Source organism: Oncorhynchus masou, chromosome 16, assembly GCF_036934945.1.
Source record: "Oncorhynchus masou masou isolate Uvic2021 chromosome 16, UVic_Omas_1.1, whole genome shotgun sequence".
Taxonomy (NCBI): domain Eukaryota; kingdom Metazoa; phylum Chordata; class Actinopteri; order Salmoniformes; family Salmonidae; genus Oncorhynchus; species Oncorhynchus masou.
The window spans coordinates 22355949-22375713 of NC_088227.1; the positions used below are offsets into that span (position 1 = coordinate 22355949).

The 19765-nt window shown below is 42.6% G+C and overlaps 1 protein-coding gene and 1 pseudogene across 1 annotated transcript; one reads left to right on the forward strand and one right to left on the reverse strand.

Annotated features, from left to right (window-relative positions):
* Window positions 1–815: 815 nt before the first annotated feature.
* Window positions 816–10096, forward strand: LOC135557677 (large ribosomal subunit protein mL66-like; annotated as a pseudogene).
* Window positions 10097–10193: 97 nt separating this feature from the next.
* rsph9 (radial spoke head component 9) lies at window positions 10194–16036 on the reverse strand. The gene is made up of 5 exons (XM_064991186.1): window positions 15714–16036; window positions 15345–15513; window positions 15026–15155; window positions 14396–14542; window positions 10194–10527 (listed from the first exon to the last, which is right to left on the reverse strand). The coding sequence occupies exons 1-5, from the start codon at window positions 15947–15949 to the stop codon at window positions 10367–10369; spliced, it is 843 nt and encodes a 280-aa protein (XP_064847258.1). The 5' UTR covers window positions 15950–16036; the 3' UTR covers window positions 10194–10366.
* Window positions 16037–19765: the final 3729 nt, after the last annotated feature.

Here is a 19765-nt window from a genome sequence, read left to right on the forward strand (position 1 = left end):
CAAATTGTTCCAAGAACGTTAAGAAACGTTGTTTGTCTGTAGTAATTTCAGTATTTCCACAGAACATTGCACACAAGTTCCCATGTGGTTCTACTTACTATCATTTCTTACTACATTCTGGGAACCTCCCGGGAAAGCTTTCTAGGAACCAGAGTAAAACGTTTTAAGAACATCCCTGCAAACTAAAAATAAACATTACCAGAACAGGCAACATTTTCACTTGTGTTCTCCGAATGTTTAAAACATTTTCAGTGTTACTGGTCAGGAAAAGTATGTCTTTGTTTCCACAACCAATGTGAAACCAAATACATACGTTCCCACAACTTCCAAATAACCAAATGTGCTAGATGGGTAACAGCTGAAACATTACAGGGAATACTGTCAGAAGATGTTTGCCCCTCCCAGGCCCTTGAGCCTGTGGGATGTTATCTTGAATGGAATGTGACTGAAGGAATGGGATAGGTTTATGATTTATCCATTTTCCATTCCCTTACAAAAAAAGATTGCAGTTTTGAAAGTGCAGTAAAAATGAAGTAACTGCAGTCGACTGCGTTATTTTGGATGCAGTAATTACAGAATAACTGAACTGTGGTTATACTGCACTCTAATTCCAGTTACATTGCAAAATTACTGCAATAAAAAAAACGGTGTTATTTTCGACGCAGTATTTGCCGCATAGTGCAGTTATACTGCACTCTGACCGCAATCCTCTTTCGTTTTTTCCTTCCCGTTCACTACTCGTACAGTAGGTGGCGGAATGCACGTTGCATTTCTGCAAACGCCATTATAGCAGAGAAGAAGAAAAAGGTAAACATTCCAAGATGGCACCGCGCTGTGTGCTTGGGTACATATGGATCTCTCTTTCTGGGTTTAAATGTGTAGCCAGCTGCAGCAATATGAGTGCCTTTCAGAGGAAAACAAGTTGCCCTCAGCTCTCGTTTTCTGGAAATATTCAAAGCAGAGGAATTCGACACAGTAAGTTTCTTGTTGAATTCTGTTGTAGCCATATGACAGTTCACTCTGTTAGCGTTGGAAATTGTAGCTAGGTAAAATAGCGTATCCATTTAGTAATCTTTGCCCTTCGAAAATGATTATTTAAGGCATCAAAGGTTAAAGGCATAATTGTGCTAGTTGATAATAAGTTCGATCATTTGAACGACCATGTTGCAGTTGCATGAACTAGCAGTATATCATCTAAACTAGCTTGCCGGTATTGTGCCTGAAAAGCTCCCCCCCTGCCAGAATCCCCCCCTTCACTGGACGCGTACCAACCAATCTAAAATTTATGATGAAAAATATTCATATATTTAAAACATTAAATACTTTTATTGAATTACAAGTATTTCATTATCAGACAAAGTGGACAATACTACCTCTAGAAATATGACTGCTTATACAAATTCGTACTCGTAAAAATGTGCCTTCAGAAGTGAACAAGCAATTGCCCAGTTAGTGTCTTCCTCATTGTCCACCTTCCCACAGAAGTGCCACAGTTGGCTCAGGTGATTTAGCAAAACATAATGTCTAGTAGTCTATAGATCTTTTATGTGTATTTTTTTTCAAAGCGAGCAGGGAACAAGGGAATAGTATAGGTTTCTTGTAACACAATTATTTAAATACATGTGTTTTAGTGGCCATCCTAGTCAGAAGTTGGATCAAAGATGAAAGATCCATATAAATGTTATTTAAAAAAAATCTACAATTAAATTAGAAATGGAAATACCAGTGTTTTGGAGGAGAGTGACTGCTATTTCTTCTCTCATGAAGTTAACGTCTTTGTCCGTATTTGAAAAGACAATCGACTCCTCCTTCAGAACACATTCAGAAAAATGTGATGGCCATTTCAGTTTTCCCCAACAAAATTGTTACATTTAAGATTATAATTTGCAAGTATACAGCGACACAGCTATAATATAATTTCACAGTTCTGTTTTGCCTTTTAGTCAGTATACTTTCAGTAGGTTAATTTTGCATTACTTAGAGTTGAAGTCAGAAGTTTACATAATACCTTAGCCAAATACATTTAAACTCAGTTTTTCACAATTCCTGACATTTTAATCTGAGTAAAAATTCCCTGTTTTAGGTCAGTTAGGATCACTACTTGATTTTAAGAATGTGAAATGTCAGAATAATAGTAGAGAATTATTTCTTTCAACTTTTATTTCTTTCATCACAGTCCCAGTGGGTCAGAAGTTTTACATACACTCAATTAGTATTTGATTGGCATTGTCTTTAAATTGTTTAACTTGGGTCAAATGTTTTGGGTAGCCTTCCACAAGCTTCCCACAATAGGTTGGGTGAATTTTGGCCCATTCCTCCTGACAGAGCTGGTGTAACTGAGTCAGGTTTGTAGGCCGCCTCGCTCGCACATGCTTTTTTTATTTTCTATAGGATTGAGGTTTGGGCTTTGTGATGGCCAATACCTTGACTTTGTTGTCCTTAAAGCCATTTTGCCACAACTTTGCTAGTATGCTTGGGGTCATTGTCCATTTGGAAGACCCATTTGCGACCAAGCTTTAACTTCCTGACTGATGTCTTGAGATGTTGCTTCAATATATCCATATCATTTTCCGGCCTCATGTTGCCATCTATTTTGTGAAGTGCACCAGTCCCTCCTGCAGCAAAGCACCCCCACAGCATGATGCTGCCACCCCGTGCTTCACGGCTGGGATGGTGTTCTTCGGCTTGCAAGCCTCCCCCTTTTTCCTCCAAACATAACGATGGTCATTATGGATGAACAGTTCTATTTATGTTTCCTCAGACCAGAGGACATTTCTCCAAAAAGTACCATCTTTGTCCCCATGTGCAGTTGCAAACCATAGTCTGGCTTTTTTATGGCGGTTTTGGAGATGTGGCTTCTTCCTTGCTGAGGGGCCTTTCAGGTTATGTTGTTATAGGACTCGTTTTACTGTGGATATAGATGCTTTTGTACCTGTTTCCTCCAGCATCTTCTCAATGTCCTTTGCTGTTGTTCTGGGATTGATTTGCACTTTTTGCACCAATGTACGTTAATCTCTAGGAGACCGAACGCTTCTCCTTCCTGAGCGTTATAATGGCTGCGTGGTCGACATGGTGTTTATACTTGCGTACTATTGTTTGTACAGATGAACATGGTACCTTCAGGCATTTGCAAATTGCTCCCAGGGATGAACCAGACTTGAGGAGGTCTACAAAAAAAATTCTGGGGTCTTGAAATGCATTCAGCAGGGGATCAAGTACTTTTTCCCTCACTGTATAGCACATACACATTTTACACACGTATGTGTTCACATGTATATTCTGTATAATGTATGTATTTCATAGTTCTTAGTACTGCCTTAGCGGCTCTTACCGTCACAGTCCAGTGGTTGTGTTCATTGATGATGCCAATAATGTACTTGTACATCATTGGATCAATCTGAAATTTCAAAGAGCAGGGATAGTTGCTTGAGTTCAAAATCTGTCAAATATAACATATAATATTATGAGAATAATCCAACCAACCTTAAGTTTTGATTTCTTGCTCCCCAAATGCCAGTAATTTTAAAGGTGTCATTGTAGAAAGCTTGCTCGGTTGACTGCCTTTAAAAATTCCGCACCAGATGGAGCATGTAGGCATTGATGGTCTGACAGAAAAAAAGACAATGAAGGTAAATCCTGTTTACATGGAAAAACAACAATTTAGGTTTTCCTCATAAATACACAGATTAATCACACACACACAGTATATGTAAACACTGTATGTGCAACACAGTCTTACCTCACGTTCCAACTCCATATTTGGACCAGTTCTGTTGACTGTGTTAAATGTATATGGGCCGATTCTAGACAACAGCACATATACATATTTGCCTCTGCAACACCTGGAAAAATGTACCTGTAAGTGTACTGAGAGATACAAATGGATCAATCTGACAAGCTTACATACAGTGGGGCAAAAAAGTATTTAGTCAGCCACCAATTGTGCAAGTTCTCCCACTTAAAAAGATGAGAGAGGTCTGTAATTTTCATCATAGGTACACTTCAACTATGCCAGACAAAATGAGAGGAAAAAAAATCCAGAAAATCACATTCTAGGTCAAATGTTTTCTGTAAGTCTTCACAAGGTTTTCACACACTGTTGCTGGTATTTTGGCCATTCCTCCATGCAGATGTTCTCTAGAGCAGTGATGTTTTGGGGGTGTTGCTGGGCAACACAGACTTTCAACTCCAAAGACTTTCTATGTGGTTGAGATCTGGAGACTGGCTAGGCCACTCCAGGACCTTGAAATGCTTCTTACGAAGCCACTCCTTCGTTGCCCGGCCGGTGTGTTTGGAATCATTGTCATGCTGAAAGACCCAGCCACGTTTCATCTTCAATGCCCTTGCTGATGGAAGGAGGTTTTCACTCAAAATCTCACGATACATGGCCCCATTCATTCTTTCCTTTACACAGATCTGTCGTCCTGGGCCCTATGCAGAAAAACAGCCCCAAAGCATGATGTTTCCACCCCCATGCTTCACAGTAGGTATGGTGTTCTTTGGAAGCAACTCAGCATTCTTTGTCCTCCAAACACGACGAGTTGAGTTTTTACCAAAAAGTTATATTTTGGTTTCATCTGACCATATGACATTCTCCCAATCTTCTTCTGGATCATCCAAATGCTCTCTAGCAAACTTCAGACGGGCCTGGACATGTACTGGCTTAAGCAGGGGGACACGTCTGGCACTGCAGGATTTCAGTCCCTGACGGCGTAGTGTGTTACTGATGGTAGGCTTTGTTACTTTTGTCCCAGCTCTCTGCAGGTCATTCACTAGGTCCCCCTGTGTGGTTCTGGGATTTTTGCTCACCGTTCTTGTGATCATTTTGACCCCACGGGGTGAGATCTTGCGTGGAGCCCCAGATCGAGGGAGATTATCAGTGGTCTTGTATGTCTTCCATTTCCTAATAATTGCTCCCACAGTTGATTTCTTCAAACCAAGCTGCTTACCTATTGCAGATTCAGTCTTCCCAGCCTGGTGCAGGTCTACAATTTTGTTTCCGGTGTCCTTTGACAGCTCTTTGGTCTTGGCCATAGTGGAGTTTGGAGTGTGACTGTTTGAGGTTGTGGACAGGTGTCTTTTATACTGATAACAAGTTCAAACAGGTGCCATTAACACAGGTAACGAGTGGAGGACAGAGGAGCCTCTTAAATAAGTTGTTACAGGTCTGTGAGAGCCAGAAATCTTGCTTGTTTGTAGGTGACCAAATACTTATTTTCCACCATAATTTGCAAATAAATTCATTAAAAATCCTACAATGCGATTTTCTGGATTTTTTTTCTTCTAATTTTGTCTGTCATAGTTGAAGTGTACCTATGATGAAAATTACAGGCCCCTCTCATCTTTTTAAGTGGGAGAACTTGCACAATTGGTGGCTGACTAAATACTTTTAGCCATTTTCAGCCATTTTTGCCCCACTGTACATACATTTGTTTATCAGTAGCTGGGGTGGAGGCGGCTGGGGTGGAGGCGGCTGGGGTGGAGGCGGCTGGGGTGGAGGCGGCTGGGGTGGAGGCGGCTGGGGTGGAGGCGGCTGGGGTGGAGGCGGCTGGGGTGGAGGCGGCTGGGGTGGAGGCGGCTGGGGTGGAGGCGGCTGGGGTGGAGGCTGCACCTGCTGGTGTGGTGGTTGTGGAGGCTGCACCTGCTGGTGTGGTGGTTGTGGAGGCTGCACACCTAAAAATACCTAGGTGTCTGGCTAGACAGTAAACTCTCCTTCCAGACGCATATCAAACATCTCCAATCCAAAATCAAATCTGGAATCGGCTTTCTATTTTGCAACAAAGCCTCCTTCACTCACGCCGCCAAACTTACCCTAGTAAAACTGACTATCCTACCGATCCTCGACTTCAGCGTTGTCATCTACGAAATAGCTTCCAATACTTTACTCAGCAACCTGGATGCAGTCTATCACAGTGCCATCCATTTTGTTACCAAAGCCCCTTATACCACCCACCACTGTGACCTGTATGCATTAGTCGGCTGGTCCTCGCTACATATTCGTCGCCAGACCCGCTGGCTCCAGGTCATCTATAAGTCTATGCTAGGTAAATCTCCCCCTCAGCTCACTAGTCACGATAACAACACCCACCCATAGCACGCGCTCCAGCAGGTATATCTCACTGGTCAACACCAAAGCCGGCACCTCCTTTGGCCGCCTTTCCTTCTAGTTCTCTGCTGCCAGTGACTGGAGCGAATTGCAAAAATCGCTGAAGTTGGAGACTTCCATTTCCCTCACTAACTTTTAACATCAGCTATCTGAGCAGCTAACCGATCGCTGCAGCTGTACATAGTCCATCTGTAAATAGCCCACCCAATCTACCTACCTCATCCCCATATTGTTTTTATTTACTTTATTTACTTTTTGCTCATTTGCACACCAGTATCACTACTTGCACATCATCAAAAGTACTCCAGTGTTAATCTGCTCAATTTTAATTACTTCGCTACTATGGACTATTTATTGCCTTACCTCCTCACACCATTTGCACACACTGTAAATATATATATATATATATACTTTATTTTTTTCTATTGTGTTATAGACTGTACGCTTGTTTATTCCATGTGTAACCCTGTGTTCGTGTCGCACTGCTTTGCTTTCTTGGCCAGGTCGCAGTTGTTAATGAGAACTTGTTCTCAACTAGCCTACCTGGTTAAATAAAGGTAAAATAACATTATTTTAAAACCTGCTGGTGTGGTGGTTCTGGAGGCTGTTGACTTTATTTTATGAGGGTTCTGACGAGTCTCCTCTATATGAGGCCTCTGGTGTTCCACACATATTTTAGGGAAGCTAACCCCCTTGTCATCTTCCAAGTCCACGCTTTTCCCTTCGAGACCACAAATCGTATATGGCCGAGATAGTTGGGATCTAGTTTGCCCCATTTCCTCTGCACTCATGTTGACTTACATATTTGAACTTTATTTTTTGCCCAGAGTACACATTTTTGATTTATTATTGTTATTATTATTTTATTATTACTACTGTATCTACATTCTTAACTAAAACAGAAATATATTTTTTAAATGTCAGAAAAGCCATAATAGGGAAAAGCACGACAGGGGGAAGCTTTTCGGCACAACACCGGTTTGTTATGAAACACTGCTTGAATGACATGCCCTGGATTGTAGCTATACGAACTTTGACATTGACTATGTTGTTTGTGTTTACAGTCGTGGAAAAGAAAGAATGAAAAACAACAATAGTAAGTGACAAGCTTGCTAACCTGTTGGTTCATCATTGTACACTGAGTGGCAATGGGTTACTTTTATCTCTTACTTTAGCTATGTTGTGGATTACTGCATTTGAGTCAGTACTAGTCAATACAGTATCCACACACTTCAGGATATAAAGTATAAGACAAGCTCTATACCATTGTGTTAAGTATGAACACTTATCTAAATGGCTAGTAAATGTGAACTGTGTGAACAGTAGATTGATGGAAGTATTTGTGTGGTGCTTATTTATTCATTGACCAGCATCGCATTCTTTTCTCAGATTGAGGGAACAACTGAGGATACCCCAAGTGGCCCACAGCCACCCAACGCCACAGCCCAGTGCCCCATCTATCGATGGAACCTGCAGAACAAATACAACTACACAGTAAGTGTTTCAGTGATACCTGACTGCATACTTACTGCCTCTCGACTGTTCTGCCAGAATAACAGAGTGAGATGTGAGTGTGGAGCAGCACTGTTCATCTGCCATGTCTCATGCATGTTATGTCAATATGTGTGCCTGTTCTATGAGCTCAGGCGTACAGTAATTCCCTGTGTTTGTATTTGTTAGGATGTCCTGTTGCTCAGTCAGTTCATCAGGTCTGATGGAGGAATGCTGCCTCGTAGAGTCACTGGTCTCTGTGCCCAGGAGCACCGCAAGATCGCTATTTGTGTGCAGATGGCTCACAGAGCAGGTACGATGCTGTGTGTGTCTGCTCTGGATGCACAACGATTATGAAATGTATTCTCTTCAAAGTGGTAAAAGTACTCTCTTTTCTACTCCAGGTCTGCTCCCAGATTACAAACCAACACTAACAGAGGGACACATCCCAAAGAAGCCCAAGCCACAGCTCAACAGGTAACGAGTGCGTTTGACCCCATCAGTATCTACTGACCCCATTCAGTCTCATCTGAAAGTTGTAAATTCTTGGTTATCTTCACAATCCCTGCCTAACAAGTTGAATCAGCAATACAAAATTGGGTTTAATTATTTATTTACTAAATACCTAACTAATCACACAGAATTACATATACACAGAATTAATTATACCTTGATTACAAATGACGTCATAAAGAGAAAACGTCCCTAGCGGGCGGAACATATATGACAGCTGGTTACACAAAAGAAAAGGGCTGGGTTTGAGTGAAAGAGCGGGAAGACTGAGGACCAAAGGAAGAAGCTGTGCTTTCGTAAATACAGTATTTTATGCATTCTAAATTACCGCCCATTTGGAAAAGGAAAATGCAATAAATATTTACTTTGAGCTGCGCTTCGGTAGGTTGGTGGTAGATGGAAGACCGTGTTGCCAACCCGAGTCCTTTGTCCTTTGCAGAATGTCTCTGGTGGTCAATTGGATACGTTGTAGTAACGTTGTTGTGTGATAGTCGGGATACTCTTGTTTCTTCCTAAACCTCGTTTGCAGCTGCTGTTGCTAACTCAACGGCTAGGAGGTATCACTTCTGTAGTGAATAAGAGTTCAAAGTTCATACCATTCGCAACCAAAGCTCACGCTGATGTTGGCTTCGTTCTGTAGTTATTATCTGAACCATTCTGACATCGGACCATCGTCCCCACATCCTCGGAACAGGAGGTTACATTTTCGTCAAGGGCTTATATAGTGGAGGGAGAAAAGGAGTGTGTTTCATAGTTTACAACCTATGTCTCTTCACGTGGGCGGGCCACTGAGTCGGGCCTAATTCACTCATGAAAACCTAATTCTCTCATTTTAGAAGCTAAAATCACATTTAATCCCATCATGAATAATTTCATATTCAAACATTTAAATTGAACAACAATTCCATGTGAATCCGATAACTCTGATGTGTAGACTTTCCACTGTAGAGTTTATGTCATCTTATCATTGATGAGAATGTCTCAGATGACAACTGAACTGACATTATATTTATTAAGTACCACTACATATGTTCAATTGGTCAGATTACCAGAATATAGTTCATTTCCCCTCACCATCTGATGTTCCCAGAATCTCTGTTAACCAAGGGGTTTTCAAATGTAACATCAGTAGGGTAGAGAGAGGAAAAAGGGGGGAAGAAGTATTTATGACTGTCATAAACCTACCCCCAGGCCAACGTCATGACACCTTTCAACTAACTCTTGTGCATCCTCTCTCTGACTAACTCACACCTTTGTTGTTGCATCACAGATATCTGACTCGCTGGTCCATTGATTCATGAAGCCCATCTATAGGACGGGGCTGAAGTGGTGTAAAAACCGCAACTCTGTCGGCCACCCAGCTCTCGGAAACAACGTACAGTACGGCAAAAAAATCCTCTACCTGAAACATTGATGACCTGGGGGCATGTCAACTCACAGCAGCAGGAGTCAGTGTGGGCGGGACAGAGATGGGGTTCAACAGTTCTATTGGACGTCCTTCCTTATAGTACTCCTGGCCCCTTTGGAGCTCCATTGACTTCGAGAACTAGCCATTGGAAAAGCTGGGGGAGCATCTGTATTTGTCCAGCCTATTTATCTATTGGTGGACATTGCCCATTGGAAACCCATTCTGTCATTTGACCTTTTTGAAGATGCCCTGAAACAAAACTATTAAACTCCACATTTAGGGGCTCTATTCAATCCGCATCGCGGCAGTTCAGCTTTACAGCATGATTGACATTTTAAAGGCAAGGTTCCAGCTTTACCAGAGACTGCATTCACGGTAACCACTGCATATGTCAGATCAATCGGGCATTACCTTTACATTTCTATTGCGGAATCTGTAACGCTTCAGCAATACAGATTGACTAGAGCCCTTGCTGTAAGATCAATTGGGTCAGTGTTACACTGTTTTGATGTAGGTGGGATGTTGTACTTCGAGACAACCCAGATGTGCAAATAAATCTGATTTGCTTTTTCTCCCTCCACCATGTGTGTTTGCATGAGAGTGGAAGTAAGCATTTACTGGGCCTATTGACAGAAATGAACCAAGTGCATGTGGAGGTAAATCACAAATAATGAATGATTTTAGTTTGTTTATTTACTTTAAATAACACTAAAGAAACATCTCTTGCATAAATAGAACTGTTTTGGGTGGGGATGAAACACTGCTTGCTGAGATGAGAGGTTGATGATGATTCTCAGTTTAGATAAGTGGTAGGTGTTGGCTCTCCAGCTCTGGATCTCACTGGCTCTTTAAAGCATGAAGGGCAGGTCCAGGTTCTTCAGTCCGTCGCCCATGTAGATGTATCCATGCTGGGGGGTCATGGGTACATGGAAGGAGGTCAGGCCCAGCCACAGCATGCTACGGATCACACACACTGTGCTGCCACGCTCAAACTGCAAGCTCCACGACCCTACACACACAAGTATATGGGTTATGAAGATTATCACACAAACTGACCTTTCATAAACAGAGACCGTGTACAGATCTCACATTACTCCCTCATTAACTGAATCCACTCTTCCCTATGTAAAGAAGTCTACACAGAAAAAGGTAACAGTTGGCTGATAGCTCAATAATTTAAAAGGGTTTAGTGAGTCCTTTCCCTGACTCTAAATATCAGGGTGGCCTGGTGGAGCAGCTGTCTGCTCATGGCCATCACCCTTAGCCAGAGAACACTGTTCATGCTGAATGGGAGCCTAGCAGAATTCTCTCACCGCAGATTCACTGCACCATTAATCGGGGCACCAGGACGTCTTGGAAATAATTCATTCATCTGGAACCTCCCCAATTATCAAAGCACTAAACATGAAATTAAACCTTGTGCCAGAGCTATCTAGGAACAGCGATTCCAGTAAATTGTGTCAGCTGTTCTGATACTGTTTTTCTCTCATATTTCAGTTTCACAATGCTGTGGGGCGGGAAATTAATTGAAACCTTTTGCAAGAGATATCTAGAAACAGAGATTCCAGAAATAGGGTCTATTGGGAGGTGTTTCACAATGGTTCTTTGTCTGTGGGGAGAGATTCATCTTCCATGACCCAAAGGCACTCCTGTCAGGTTGACGTGATTTGAGAAGCTGTTCAGTGATGGTGTCCAGATAAGTCTACTTTCCACCGAAACACACTGGCGGTTTCAAACTCACACGTGGCATAGGGAGGAACCCAATGGGAGAACAGGCATGGAAGGGGTATAGGCATAAATCAGAAGTCGATAACTGCAACTGTTGCCACATACTTCCAGGCAAGTCTGGAGGATCGCTGTGGTGAGAGGGGTAGCTTTACTCAGAGATACCAGAGGAAAGCACTTTTGATGGAGATCCATCATTTTCTCCTTAAACTGTCTTTAGTCTGGGTCTCTCGCTCCCTTCAGCAAGCTTGAGGCCTGGCCGTTAAGTTCTCAGTGAGGGTGATGCTGTCACTGGGACAGCTGTGTAATGTAAGCTGGTTTGGGAAAGCTGCACACACATTCACACACCACAGAGATGCTCAACAGCTGTGATGTTTTAGACAGATACTGCTGTGTGCCCAGAGCCTCTCACTTTTCCACAGCACCCACACCACAAACAAATGGTGATATATGTCTGTTTAGACAAACTACAGTTTGATATCATCCAGATATAAACTGACAGACTGACCAGGGGAAATATATGATGTTATTGTTGCCACTTGTTAAATCCACTTAAATCGGTGTAGATTAAGGGGAGGAAAGGGTAAAAAAAAATAAAGCCATAAGACAATTTTGCACACTCTTGGCATTCTCTCAACCAGCTTCATGAGGAATGATTTTCTAACCGTCTTGAAGGAGTTCCCATATGCTGAGCACTTGTTGGCTGTTTTTCCTTCGCTCTGCAGTCCAACTCACCCCAAACCATCTCAATTGGGTTGAGGTCGGTGATTGTGGAGGCCAGGTCATCTGATGCAGCACCATCACTCCCCTTCTTGGTCAAATAGCCCTTACACAGCCTGGAGGTGTGTTTTGGGTCATTGTCATATTGAAAAACAAATTATGGTCCCAATAAGCGCAAACCAGATGGGATGGCGTATTGCTGCAGAATGCTGTGGTAGTCTTGCTGATTAAGTGTGCCATACTCTGTCTCACAAAGATGCGGCAGTTGGAACCAAAAATCTCAAATTTGGACTTATCAGACCAAAGAACAGATTTCCACCGATCTAATGTCTCTTCTTATTGGTGTCCTTTAGTGATGGTTTCTTTGTAGCAATTCTACCATGAAGGCCTGATTCACGCAGTCTCCTCTGAACAGTTGATGTTGAGATGTCTGTTACTTGAACTCTAAAGCATTCGTTTGGGTTGAGATCTGTGGTGCAGTTAACTAGTGAACGTATCCTCTGCAGCAGAGGTAACTCTGGGTCTTCCTTTCCTGTGGCGGTCCTCATGAGAGCCAGTTTCATATCATAGTGCTTGATGGTTTTTGTGACTGCACTTGAAGAAACTTTCAAAGTTCTTGAAATTTTACAGATTGACTGACCTTCATGTCTTAAAGTAATGATGTACTGTTGTTTCTCTTTGCTTATTTGAGCTGTTCTTTGACATAATATGGACTTGGTCTTTTACCAAATAGGGCTACCTTCTGTATACCACAACACAACTTATTGGCTCAAATGCATTCAGAAAGAAAGAAATTCCAAAAATGTACTTTTAATAAGGCACACCTGTTAATTGAAATGCATTGAAATGAAGCTGGTTGAGAGAATGCCAAGAGTGTGTAAAGCTGTCATCAAGGCAAAGGGCGGCTATTTGAAGAATCTCAAATATAAAATATATTTTGATTTGTTTAACACTTTTTTTGCTTACTACATGATTCCATATGTGTTATTTCATATTTTTGATGTCTTCACTATTATTCTACAATGTATAAAATAGTCCAACTAAAGAAAAACCCTTGAATAAGTAGGTGTCCAAAACTTTGACTGGTACTGTATGCAATACATACTTTGGATGGTGCCCCTCTTATAAATACAGTGCTGTGAAAAAGTATTTGCGCCCTTTCTAATTTTCTCTACGTCTGCATATTTTTGATACTGAATGTTATCAGATCTTCAACCAAAAGCTAATATTAGATAAAGGGAACCTGAGTGAACAAATACCCATTGGGGATGGCTTACCCTGGATTTCCCTTCAATCTCCACATGTTAGGTAAATCTGCATTCATTTTTTTTTTATACCTATAATGTGACATGATCTCCAGAAGTCCTTTAAAGTTGTTGGATTTGGTGCCTCTAAGGCAATTCAGATGGATGTTAGAGGGCCTTTTTACTGAAGAATGTATTTGTTTCATATGATTGTGTTTTTCTTTTCGTATTTTGAGTTTGCTTTCTTATGTATTGTGTAATTGATGTGTATATAGATATGTATAGTGTGATTGTTTATTGATGTGTTTGACAAATCACCATTGTAAGTAAGAATTTGTTCTTAATTGACTTACCTGTAGAAATAAAACCATGGCCGAATATGGACCGGGCACACAGGGCACGTGCCCAGGGGCCCTGACCTTCAGGAGAACCCCATTAACTAACAAAATCATTCTCACTCAGATATCATATTAACATGGCATAAGTTATTACCAAATGTGTAGAATTGCAGGAACTGTGTTTTAAAACTGAAAAATGTAATCTCCATCCCATGGCAAAATAGAATTTGAAGGAAATTTGCTGAAAAATCTGCCCCATGGCAAAACGAGTAGAATTGCATGAAATGTGTTTATAAAATTGCTGTTTTCTCTCCACACCATAGCAAAATGTGTAGAATTACAAGAATTAACTTTAAAACTAAAATGTGTTTCTCCATCGACAAGAGGGGGGCCACAAATGTTTTGCAGTGTGGTGGGCCTCCCCCCAAACCAAATCCCGCTTAGGTCCCCCAAAAGGCTAGAGCCAGCCCTGCAGAGGCGGATGCCTTGATAAACTGGGCTCTCAACTGCCAACCCAAATTATTATTAGCGCCAATTAAAAGGCTAGTTTAGTATAATAGAGAGTGACCATTGGACTATTCCCCAGGTAATTTCTGTAAATGAGAATGTGTTCTAAGTCAACTTACCTGGTAAAATAAAAGCTAAATAAAAAAATAAAAAATCAGAGCATGCCAAACGAGTAATCTCATGTTCGTATTACATTTTTGTCTCCCACAAAAGGGCGGTACTTTCAAGGAACTGGTTCTATTTCTAAAGACAGACAACATGTGGGAAAGAAACCCCACCCATGGGGGGAATGGTAGGATGACTGTAAAGGAGTGGTGTAGTGAGAGATTTGGAACTCTGTTACCTTTGGGGATATCCTCACTCAAAGGATCCAGGAAGTCAATGGAGGGGTTGAGGTCAGCCAGCTCCAGGATGGATTTCTTCTTCAGTTTCTGCGGCTCAGTGAAGTGCAGGAAGTAGCTGAGTTTACCTGCCTCCGATGAGGACAGACCTACAGAACAGATTCACTCGCTCAGTAACTGATAGTATGATATGATTCTGTATGTGTATGAAAAAGAAAACACACAAACGTGTGTACACTATAGATGTACAATGTACAGTGTGAGATAAATGACGGTCTGGATTCTGGTTCCAACTTCCAACACACTGAGCTAAAAACTACACAGCTGAGTCATCCTCTCTAGCCAGTAACACACACAGCTGTGTCCCAACTTTTATTAATTTTTTTACCTTTATTTAACTATGCAAGTCTGTTAAGAACAAAAAAAATGTTTCAATGACGGCCTAGAAACAGTGGGGTTAACTGCCTGTTCAGGGGCAGAACGACAGATTTGTACCTTGTCAGCTCGGGGATTTGAACTTGCAACCTTCCGGTTACTAGTCTCTCCACAGTCAGACCACATTCTCAACTGGGAACCACCACACTCTATGTGGAGCCATCCATTTAATTAATAACTTTGAAAGGTAGCTTTACCCTCAAAGCTGCGATTGGTCTGCACCAGGCCATGGGGACTCTTGATGAAGGCACCGCGCGGGACCACAGACACCTCCTTATCAATGGTGTGGACAGTGGAGGCCAGCCTCTTCTCCTCTTTCACCTTAACCTGCAACACAAACCAAACATCTGTCACAACACCCAAACAAACTAGTCATCACTCTTCTGCAATAATACCACACACAGTCACGAAGGTCATATGAAGCTAGTCACTGTACATTAATCACTGACACTTATTAATAAACAAAACACAATTAGCTCAAAATTAAACAATATAATTCGTCACACTTGTCCCCACCACGACTTCCTCCTCCACAGCCTCGTCCCCCTCCCCTTGCCGCCGTATCTCGGTGTGCTCATACTCATGTGAGGGGTCTCCCACGAAGCGACCCTTTGCTGTAGCAGAAACTTCCGCTAGCATTGCCTCAGTGGCAGGGGGAAGCAAGTGCCAGTCCACACAGTTGAAACTGGAGTAGGGAAAGGACACAAACACGTGTGCAAGAGGGCACACATACAGAGAGAGAGAGAGAGAGAACATCTTGAATAGGAGAATGGTTCACAACTCCAAAGCCACAAGTGACAACAGCAAAATGCAAGCTAGCTATAATAATATGCCTGTAGTAAAATAGACTAGAGGCTCTAAAACTATTTCCTTTGCACCTCTTACCTGTAAAGGCTCTTTTTATCCGTCATTTCATCCTCTGAAACCCCTTGAGCAATGAAATAGTCACCCTTTAAGCCCAGAATCTTGCCCCAAAACAGGACACGATTGAATTTGTTGTTCCTCTTCAGAATGACCAGGGAAGTCTGCAGGGCAGCTTTTTGCTCACTGCTCAAAGTTAAACCGCTACCAGAAACGAGGTCCAATGAGTAGTATAACGTACTGGAGTCCATTGCACACATAAAGCGTGTCTCAATGAAAAGTAAATACTTTTCTATAAAAAGGCAAAATGTTTGGTATCTAGGTTACGTGGGGACAGCTGCCAAGAACGTCCGGTTGCCAATGTCAACAAATCTCCTTAGTTACGTGTAGTCATGGCAACTGCGGATTGCTCCCCGTCGACAAAGCAGTTGAGCTGCACAAATTAGCTAGAGATTGAATTAGTTAAATTCTCGAACTGATCTTCAACACTTGGCTCTAATTCATCAACAATCTGCCACGTACTTGTCTGTTAGGCTACCTATCCTCATCTCATATTTTTCTAATTTACAGTCTTAGCTACTTCAGATATTTCAGTGTTGAGAGTAAAGAATGGGGGAGATTTCCAAGGCCTTTCCTTCAAGTCACAGCCAGAAACCTGTTCTTCTGAGCTATTGTGAGGTTTCCCAATGCTTTCTGATGAATGGATCTGTCAGTATGAGTTGTTTCTCACCCATTTAGCTGTGGATTGAGTGACAGTGAGAGAGGGAAAAGTGAGATGTCTTTATTCCTTTGGAACATGTGTGAGTGTAATGTTTACTGTGCATTTGTTTTTATTGTTTAATTCCCTTTTGTTTATTATCTAGTTCACTTGCTTTGGCAATGTAAACATATGTTTTCCCATGCCAATAAAGTGCTTACATTTAATTGAGAAAAAGAGAGAGACCTTGGACCCAGTGCACAGCTGGCACAAAGGAGGATAGGACTTTATGGTATATAGGAACTGAGAGGAACTGAGATTATACCACTTTGAATCCTGAGCACATGGGACAGGGGGTCAATAATGTTTATGTGTGTGCGTGCATCAATGGGTTCATGTCCCTCGATCTGTGTACTTACGTACTTATATAAGATTCATGTCATGTACATAATAAGTGTGTGTATATAGCCCGTATTTTATATATATTATTGGATTGCCATATTTTCCCACCATCGTAACTTTATAATGGAAGATGGGGAATTCTCCATGCCAAAGGTACACTTTCTTATACAGATGTCTTTAGATCTATAAGCTATAACAGCAGCACAGGAGCTGAGAGGGCCTTCATGAGTTAGAGCACTCCTATGACCCTAACTCATCATAACTTACCAGCTCAAGACAGCTTCTCATCCTCTCACCCCTGAGTCTGTCTGAGATCTCACGAGGTGCATTTGGGACCGGAAAGAGAGCAGAGAGGATGTAACAGAAAGGAAGAAGAGAGGTATTAGGGAGGAGATGGGAAGAGAGGGATAGGGGTCGAAGAGTGGGGATAAAGAAGAAGAGAGAGATACTATATGGAGATAAAGCAGGGAAGTCTGCAGGGCAGCTTTTTGTAGCAGGAGTAGCAGGAAACATGAAGAATGTGGGATGGATGATAGAGGGAGGAAATAGTTCAAATCATTTGAAGTTGTAGCACTGTGGGATGTTGCAGCACTGTAACTTCAGACTGTTCTGTCTTGGTGAATGTTAATGTTCTACACATCTGGCAACCCTGTGGGAACAGTGCTACAACAGCGGCCCCCTTAGGTAGCAGGGGTACATGCCCCTGATAGCAGAGATTAGATTGAAACACCCTCTCGTAAAACAAGAACACCATCTTCTCATTCCTGCTGAACATGCCCCCTTAAATCACTTGATTCTTTCTTTCAATACTGATTTAGGCTCAGCCCTCCCTACATCTCTCCTAACCTTTACCATCACAAGCCGAGCAACAGAACTGACTCTGAAGCAGTTGTTAAGGCTAAGTAGGTAACACTGTTCTCATAAATCCTGCTCTGTATTCGCTTCCCCTTCTTTCCTGGCTGGCTGTTCCCATGCCTTCCGCGGGCCACCAGAACATTACCGTTTCCAGAGATCTATGCGTTTGGTGTAATTGCCGAACAAAAGGACCTGGCAGGCCGGAATCACATGCTACCGCCTCGGTGGAGACTGGAGACTTCAGCCCCCTCCCTCGCCCCATTCCTTGTCCTCCCCCTGGCCCCGACCGCAGCCAGAGAACACAAAGAGACCGAGTGGGGTGACTTCTCCTTTTCCTTTTGTCCCCACAGAACAGCCGTGCATGTGCACACACACCCTCACACAAACTTACACAATTATATACACAGGTGCAGCTTCACATTCTGCATACTGTACATGCAAATGAGCAGGTGCTCACACACAGTCATACCCAAACACACTAACAAAAACTCCCTATGGCTCAGTTGGAAGAGCATGGCACGTGCAATGTCAGGATTGAAGGTTTGATTCCCGAGGCCAACCTTACATGAAACAAATTCTGTAAGTTGCTTTGTATAAAAGTGTCTGCTAAATGAAACATCGCCCCCACCTCCCTGAACTTGGTGTTGGTGGGCTGTGGTCCCACTCCTCTGGGAACCTCACCTCCCAGGCGACCAGCGTTGCCAAGGAACTAATCCTGAGGGACAAAAGGTGGGAAGGGTGTAGAATACGATGCCTCTGTAGTATCTGATTGGTTGGCATTGGGCCACGCGATCGCCTGATTGGTTGGAACTAAGTTTAGATAGAAACTCACAGGGTCAGAGGTCAGATCCATCAATCATTGCGGTGACATGAAGGAAGAGTGATCCCCCCATGGAACTAACATGGTTTATACCCATTCAACACACATCAACCCTCCATCTTGCAATTACTCTCGCATGTCCCCGACCTTGGAGAAACATAAGCCTATAGGCAACGAAGCATTCAAAGATTGCGGAAGAAAGCCGTCTGGCTCGAGAGACTATCTTGCGATAGGCCATGGGTAAGTTCTTTGCCCTGAGCTGAGAGAAGACAGAAACAGCTAGAAAAGAGAAAGAGGGAGAGAGATTACTTATTAAAGAAGTGTCTGTGGTGTAATGAAGCACAAATACACAATGCCAAGAATGTGGTGAGGGCCCTGGGTTCAATGGGTTTGTCTCACACACAAGTACCTAAGCACATGTGCGAATGTACACACACTTGCACGTACTCGCGTACGCACTCCTTGCAGCAGTAAATCTGGATTAGCAGTGGATAAATGTCTTGATCCAGACTAGGACTGTAGCCCAGTCTCAAATGCTCTGTGATCCCCTTTACATGGTGAATGATACGGCCTTGCCCGACACCTACAGATTAAACACAGCAACATGGGCTGTGTCTCAATATTCTAAATCAATGGCTTCCTCTCCTTCATTACCAAAGAGATTGTGTGTGGGTGTAAGTCTTTTGGCTCTGCTTTGGTCCATATCCCACTTCAGTATGATCAGCTAAATTGATTGAAAAACTTTTGAAAACAATTCTCACATTGACATATTCACACTTTCACACACTCCTTCTGCTGCAGCCCAAACCCTACTGTGTCAGAACCGAGGCACTGTGTTTGTGGTCTGACCGCTGGTTAGTCCTCACTGTGATGTTTGGACTGCTTCTTGACTGCTGGGTCTGGCGTAGGCAGGTTCCCAGGCTCCTTTGCTCCTAACTCCAGATTACTTCTGCTCTACTGAGCTGGCAAACAACTGGTGCTTTCCTCTCTGCTCACCAGCAATACCGACTATCACACACACACACAACATGCACCTACAAACACACATATCAAGCATAACCAGCAAGGTCACCCGTGATACAAGTCAGTATCTGACATCAATCCATGTCTGAGAATGTCAGGAGATGAGGTGGAAACTGGCCACTAGGGCAAGAGTGAGCGATGTTACCTTCAAGTAGGTTTTGGTTGTAGGCCGTGATGGTGGATGGGTGTAAGCGCCGGCCTCTGATTCCAAAAGTTGCGAGTGTGAATCCAGCGATAGAAAGTTGGTTTTTATATTTTTGTTTTAAGCCTATCCCAAAC

Bases quoted from the DNA above. Each gene is read 5' to 3' on its own strand.
- rsph9 (XM_064991186.1), bottom strand. From the start codon at position 15,949: ATGTGTGCAATGGACTCCAGTACGTTATACTACTCATTGGACCTCGTT. The intron at 14,543-15,025 runs GTAAAGCTACCT...TCTGTTCTGTAG, and splicing joins GACCAATCGCAGCTTTGAGG to GTCTGTCCTCATCGGAGGCA. The intron at 10,528-14,395 runs GTAACAGAGTTC...TTGTGTGTGTAG, and splicing joins GAGTGAGGATATCCCCAAAG to GGTCGTGGAGCTTGCAGTTT.